General features: G+C 37.9%; 1 protein-coding gene across 1 annotated transcript; it reads right to left on the bottom strand.

The window, feature by feature from the left end:
• Nucleotides 1-2,021: 2,021 nt before the first annotated feature.
• LOC113349366 lies at nt 2,022-5,093 on the bottom strand. The gene has a single exon (XM_026593339.1). It carries the CDS (start codon nt 4,906-4,908, stop codon nt 2,539-2,541), a length of 2,370 nt encoding a protein of 789 aa, XP_026449124.1. The 5' UTR covers nt 4,909-5,093; the 3' UTR covers nt 2,022-2,538.
• Nucleotides 5,094-7,722: the final 2,629 nt, after the last annotated feature.

Below are 7,722 nucleotides of genomic sequence, written 5' to 3'. Positions count from 1 at the left end.
TAGAGACAATTGGTTGCATTCCGGGTGGGTAAGGAAAAGGTGTGTGACTTGACCGAAGTCATCCAACTTCTTTTGGAAAGCGTAGTTATTCTTCACCCCTAACCACATTACTTGTTGCATCACCATCCTACCTTGAAAATTGAGTCTTCTAATCTTTTGTCTTGCATTGTAGATAGTTTGCATAGTCGACTTGTTATTCTTGTTGTCCGCCTTCAATTTGCTAAGAATCCTAAAGGTGGCAAACGTGCTCGTGTCATTTTATCCACTTCTAGCATCTCGTCGGGTTTGAGTCACGCTACTTTCGCATGTCCATGAAGGTCTTTGAGACGTGGGTGGTTATGACGACAATCCATATCTTTATTCATTATCCTATATTGATCTTCTTTCTTCATGGTCTTATTCTTGAGGTTGAAAACGATCTTGAAAGGGCAATTTCTTTTCTTCGTCTTCGTCCTATTCTTTCTCCCGGTCTTCCCAACATATACGGTACCCTTTTTAACCTTACTAGCGCCGGTTCCACTACGCTCACAAATCATTTCAAACCGATCCCATCGGCTTTGTTGTCCTTTAACTAGTACACAATTTACCTTCATCGCATGTTCCTCAAGCCAATTAAGAACTTCGGGTTTAGTTTTCCATGTCTACGTTGATTCCAAAACAAATAATTTGTAAGAAAAACTTTAGAATATTCCGACAACATTAAGGTGCTCAAAAAGTTCTTACATACCAAATCATTTTGGAAGTGATCCTTGGTATCCTCGTGAATCATGTCTACTGGATCAGGTTGATTTTCCATGGGTCCAACCACGATATACAAAGAATATCACAAGGTTAAATACTAGAAAAAAATTATAATAGTAAGGTTCGGCTCATTCGACAATCATATTATGTGCCGAATCATGAACATTTACAGGTTTCGGCTTATACGATATTCTAAATATGTGCCGAACCACACTCAATATCTTAACCCAAAAATTAACAAATTTATGTTCGGCTCATACGATAATAAAATTATGTGCCGAACCTTAAACATTTAGAGGTTTCGGCTTATATGCTATTATCAATATAATCCGAACCACTAATTTTCGTATTCCGGGCTATGTCGGATGTTGTTCGGCTTACTATGAAACTTTCATATAAGCCGAACTAGTGTGTAATAAAATGGTGAGAATTGAAAAATATAGGTTCGGCGCATGCTGTAAACAGATTCAGTGAGCCGAACCGTTCATCATTTGGTTGATTCGGCTCATAGATGTCAGCCGAACCTAAACCTGGTTCGCCGAACCATGAAGAAAAAAATCCAAACTTTTGATAATTTGTAGTTATAGAAGTGAGATTGAGCATAAGATAGAAGTGTACCTGTGTATTAGAAGCATTTGGTTCCTCATATATGTGCTCATCATCTGGATTTGGCTCATAAAAATCATCATCTTGAGTTTGAGTTTGTGTAAAATCATTCTCATAATCTAAGAAATCAGCCATTTGGGAATCATTGTTGTAGTTGATATGTATTTTCCTAGGTTTTTTATATGAATTATGACCCTCCTCATCCTCCATTGAATCAAGAATAAAATTTTCTCACTTTCTCCTTCTCTTTCTCTCCTTCTTAACCAAAACTTTGATTTTTTTTCCCACAAAATTTTCATCTAAACAACCTTTATAACTCTGAAAATATCTTAATCACTAATCCAGATTACTAACACTAATACGTAAAGGGTAGATTTGCCATTTAAAAAAATTTGGGTTAAGGGGATATCTGATTTTGCTATTTCACAACCTTTTTGTCTTTATTGAGTATGCTTTAAAAGATTTTGGTATGCCCAAAATAATAGTTCTTCACCAATTCAGTGATTTCCAAGCTCGAAAAATGAACAAGTTATCACTATGTTAGCTCGTTTTGTTAACAGCGAGTATTAGCGTAGGATAGGATTTTCTGAATACTGGTATTAGCATTGATGAACCAAGGCATTTCAGTTGAAGTGTCAGGAGGCTACTTCTTGTGATGGATACTGGTACACACATCTGAAAATATGATTGCATTTCAGTTGACAAACTTCCATTACATTAATTCATAGCTTTTACCCTTCTCCTCTAAAGATTACATTTGACATTTTTCACAACAAATACAATCATCTTGTGTTTCATCTCAAACAAAATTACAAACAGGTATGAAAAGAGGAGAAAGAAGCTCAAGGGATTCCAACAAGGCAAGTGCAAAATATCACCCATAGTCCCTCTCATTTTTCCTACAAAGAGAAAGTACACCCCATTGAACAAAAAAGAAAAATCTAATCTAATTGAGATTTGACAGTTAAAAAGATCTTCAGTGGGAAAAGCAATTTTAACCTTGAAACACTATAATATGTTACAGTTTACAAAGTGCAACTACTGAAACAACACGAGCAGGGGTGATGTCGTACTTGTTCTTGATTCACGCCTATGCCAAATAATATTTGTTCAACCTGCATTCCCTGTGTTCCGATCAAGAAGAGCATTGACCTCCCACAAAAAAAGAAGCCGACACCAACGCTTAGCCTTCTAAATTGTATGTGTTGGGACCTCAAGCATGTTCTCTTCAAGGAGAAAATTTGGTCCTGTACAATTTGTACCAGAAGAACTATCACATTGAAGGATCCTAAGTTTCCCTTCCTTTGTTCCGTAAACAAGACCTCCTCCAACCAAAGGATGAAAGCATGCTACATTAACTTCATCTTCTGCACTTGGAAGTAGTCTCACAAGCTTCATATCTGATATTCTATATACCTCTAAAATTGTATAGATAGGCATTGTTGTCTCTGCATCAATGACAAGGCTTCTAAGAAGTGAGCCATGCCTTCTACCATAGGCCAGCAATATGTGATCTGATGTTGGAGAGAACTGAATTGAAGTCAAACAATGAGCGGCTCTTATTGCGCATGATGCAAGCACCTGACCGAAGGTTGCTTCCTCTAGGGAATATATCCGAAGCTCGTACATAACTTGATGAGCTGAAATTGGGTGTCTTGTAGGGGATGTTGAGGCGCCAGATTCATGGTTCATGTGCGATTGCAATCCAGTTTCCATCTGAGGAAGCGTACATGCGACACATGCTGCTAAAAACCTCCCACAAGGTGAAAAGTGGGCACCCATTTCACTACAAAGAACAACATGTGGTATAATTAAGCGACATTTCCCTGCATCAAGTACTGCACAAGGATCTTTGATATCATGTGCCCAAATTCTAAGCTTCACAGTGCAAGGTAACTCGGCAGAAGCAACAGCTGCAGCCAGTGATGTCGCAAGTGCAGTCTCAGTCCCAGCAACCGCCGATTGAGGACCAATTTCGTTGCTTCTGATATTAATGAAAGGGGCACCTTCTCCAGACCCAGATAATGCCCCAGCACGAAAACCCAATGAACGATTGTGTAGACTCGATCGTCCACCTATTCGAGGATGATTGACATCAGTTAATACTGATGGGTCCACATTACGAGTAGCCAAATTAGGTGCCAAGTTGTAAGACCCAATAGAACGAAGAAATCCAGCCGAGTTTTCATGGAGCGCACCGTTTAAAGAGAGCATAGGATGTAACCCAGCTTGGCTTTGGCCCATTAACCACCCTTGCAGGAAAGGTAACTCCCAAAACCTGGAGTCCCCAAAAGGAAAAAACTGATGCATTTGCGCAACTTCACCACTCTGTGAAAGCATATGTAGCCCAGCTGGGTTTGAAAGATAGATTCCAGGTGCGAGTTCCAAGTTTTCCCTAGATTGCCCAGTGGAAGTTTGGACTACGTTTCTACCATGTGACAAATCTAAGACGGGAGAGTTATTTTGATGAGCATTACCTATAGGCTGCCCTTCAGTGGTCTCCAATTCCATAGCGTCAGAGTCAGGGACTGCAGATTCCATCTCACTTGACAAATTATTGCTTGACGAGTCTTCCGGTGCATTATACGAGCTTGAAGGTATCATCGGAGATTCATCCATGGGAGCCACCAAATAGTCATCCCCAGTCCCTGTATTCACATCTATTTGAGGCTGCAATGAAGCAGAAGAGTCAACCATTTGCTGCAAATTAATAAAACCAAAAGATCCATTCCCATGCTGCGAAGATGTTCTTCCTTCCTCCAGAGATGTTGCCAGTGACATTGGAGAATCTGAAGAGTCCAGATCACTGACCTCCGCAGTTAAAAGTAATGGAGCAGCATTCGGGTGAAAATGCACAGCCCGAAGCGACCGCCTTGTCTTCAATACAATAACTGGTTGAGATCCCTCACCTCTCCTATCATAGCGCCATATGTGCAACTTGTGACCTGAAGCTACAGCCAGCAGCTCGCCATCAGCATGGAAAGCAATAGACGCAATCGGGCGCGAAAAATTACGCGAACCTAAACACTCTGCAGTACTTGCATCCCACAAGCGAACCTCATGATCCAAGCTTCCACTTGCAAGTACCTTTGGATTCACTGGATGAAACCTCACCACCCACGGCGTTCTTCGGTGACCGCTCAACACCTTCAAACAATTCCCAGACTGATAATCAATTATCTTGACTGTATGATCCCCATGGGTAGATGCAAGCGTTTTACCATCAGGACTAAAAGCTGCTGCTATGGTCGACCTTGGAGGAGGTACCAAAGGACAATATTTTGCAGATATATGTTTTAATGATTCTGCCTCTGCCCATGAAGCTAAACCATGTTTGGCATCCATGAATTCACAATTTAACCCAATTTCATCATAATTTCTAGTATCTCCTACCCAGAGCCTTTTCGATGAATGTTTCGATCGAGGGTTAATCTCCCTTTGTGCTAATAATTGAAAAACATTCTTACCTCGATGAATCTGTGCGGGAATTTCAGCAGGTTTTGAAGAAGTTGAAGCATCGTCTGTTGAAGATCTCATCTTTTTCCTTTCGAAAAATTCCATAATTTTTTGACCTTGTTGATCCAAATTAAAAATCACCCTTTTTCATTGATACACAGATAGAGAAACAGAGATATGAAAACAGCAAATTATCAAATCAAATCAGAATGAATTTGCCCAATTTTTCTCTAACCCTAATGCCCCAATTTTTACAAACTCTGTGGCTCTCTCTCTCTTCTTTCTCTTTTTCAAACACATAAATGAATGACAACCCTAGTGACCCAAAACGTATATTGTGGGCCTAAATTTGGGCACTATGACTTGAAGTTATTCTTCTCGGAGTCCCAGTTAGCAAATTAACCCAAATCCGGGGATTTCATCGGGCCAATTCCGTATTCCGGACGGTTTCTTATATAGGCTTCATTAAGACCAGAGATTATTTGATCTGGGAAAATGAGAAGGAAAATTAAGCTAAGGTCCACAAAAAGAAAAAATAGTTTTATTGTCAGGACCAAATTATTTTTGGGTTAAGTGAACCATAATTATATGAAATTATGAAAAATGTCGGCATAACTCGTTATGCATCCTAATTTTTCAGAGATATAATTGGCAAGCCAACTAGAATATAACACGTTTAAAAATCCGTTTTTGGAGTTTTACAAACTTTATCTTGTTGGAAAGCTTCTAAAGAGATCTACACAACGAGTACAAACAATAATATTAAAGTTTTGTTTTTCACGAAAAAATCGGAGGTGATCACCATTTAAGGCAAAAATTTCGAAAATTGACTACATGTTCGTTATGCAGCCTCCAAAAAAGATGCATAACACAATATGCATACACCACAAAAGATGTAGAACACGTTACACAACTATATTTTTGTTCATGCATATATTATTTTGGTTATGCAACCACTGAAATGTTGTATATGCTTGATGCCAACAAAAAGAAAAAGACGCATAACGAATTATGCAACCATTTTCTCGCCTGCATAACAAGTTATGTATCTATAACAAGTTATGTAGCAATTGTTTTGATTGATTTTAGTGCGTACAGAAAGAAAAAAATTGATACATAATGCATTATGCAGCCATATTTACTGATGCATATCAGGTTATGCATCCATTTTCTTGATGCATAAAAGATTATGCAACAATTTTCAATTTCACAACTAATAAAGAAGATGTCAGATAATGCATTATGCATCCATTTTCTCGGCTTGCAGACATTTTATTGACTACATGACATGTTATGCAGTCATAACAATATCATCTTCTTCTTCTTCGTTTTCTTGTCTTTGAACTCCTCTTGGCCATAACAGCATCCATCTTCCAAAATTCAAGGTACCACATATACATCCATACACCCACTAGGACCATTAATTACCTTTCTCCAATTTCTCATTGATTTCATAATCATTTTCACAACCAGAAATCCCAAATTTGTATCATTGATTCTCAAATCATCATTACAACAACATCAAAATCGATCTGTTCGTCATCCCAACTCAAATGAGCTTCATTATTATTCCCTATGTTTTCTAAATCTCATACCAACTCTTCTTCATGTTCTACTTGATTGAAACAACTTTAAACCCTATCTTCATCTCAGAACACATCTCAGATCCATCTTTTCAATCATAATACCTAATTTAAACAAAACTCATTCATACATCTATCGGAAATAACAACAGAAAGATCCTGAATCATCTCAGAACATCACCTCACACCCTAACTTTCGATTTCATCCATCTACTGTTTCCAATATGCCTGTGATTATACTGTCTATCAGTATTATTCATCGGAAGTCACAGTTGTGAGGAAGAAGAAAAATAGTTGAAGAAGAAGTTCAATGCGCGAAGAAGAAAAAACGAAGATACCTAATTTTATAAACTATGGGTTTTGGAGAAATTTTCTCACAGAAATTGGGGAGGGGCGTGAAGTTTTCCTCCCATGGGTTTCACGGTGAAAAAAAATCTGAGAAATGGGTTTAGTAGTAGTTTTCACAAAATGAAATCATCTAAACTAGGGGAGAAAAAACCTAAATTAAGAAATAAACTAGAATCAGGAAAAAAATCTTAATAAAAACTATAATAGGAAATAGAGAACTTATGAGTAGGATGTCCTATATCAGGCCCCACTTTTTGAAAGTAAATTGAACTCGAGTTCAGCGTAGAGAGACAAATACGCTTGCCGGGATCATAGGGACGGAAATGACGACGTAGACTAACATCGTCTCCGCCATGGTCATAAGGTCGAAAACTTCGTCCAAGATCATTATTTATCATATGCTTCACATTAACAGCTTCTGGAGGCAAGCACCAGTATCTTCCGAGATGTTATCACTAGATAAACCATGTTTGACATTTATAAATTCGCAATTTGAACCTAATTTGATCATTATTTTTAGTATATCCTCTCCACGACCTTTTCGAAGAATGTTTCGATCGAGGGAAATCTTCTTTTGTGATAACACAGTGGAATACATTTTTACCTCCATAAAACTGTACAGCAATTTCAGCAGGTTTTGGAGAAGTTGAAGCATCATTTATTGAATATCTCATAATCTTTTTCATTTCACAAAATGCCATAATTTTCCCACCTTCTTAATCAAAATTAAAGATGCCATAATTTTCACAAAATGCCATAATTTTCCAACTAATTTTCATGGATACACAGACAGAGAGAAACAAAGATTTGAAAAATCAGATCAGAAATAATTTTCGTAATTTTTATTTAACCCTGATGCCCTAATTTTTAAAACCATGTGACCCTCTCTCTTATTTCTCCTTTTTTCTAACAACCCTAGTGACTCAAATCTTATATTGTGGGCCTAAATTTTGGCACTATCGTTGGGGATACCCCACAAATTTAAAGA

Source organism: Papaver somniferum, chromosome 2 (assembly GCF_003573695.1).
Source record: "Papaver somniferum cultivar HN1 chromosome 2, ASM357369v1, whole genome shotgun sequence".
In the NCBI taxonomy this organism is placed as follows: Eukaryota; Viridiplantae; Streptophyta; class Magnoliopsida; order Ranunculales; family Papaveraceae; genus Papaver; species Papaver somniferum.
This window is presented reverse-complemented; position numbering and strand designations above follow the sequence as displayed.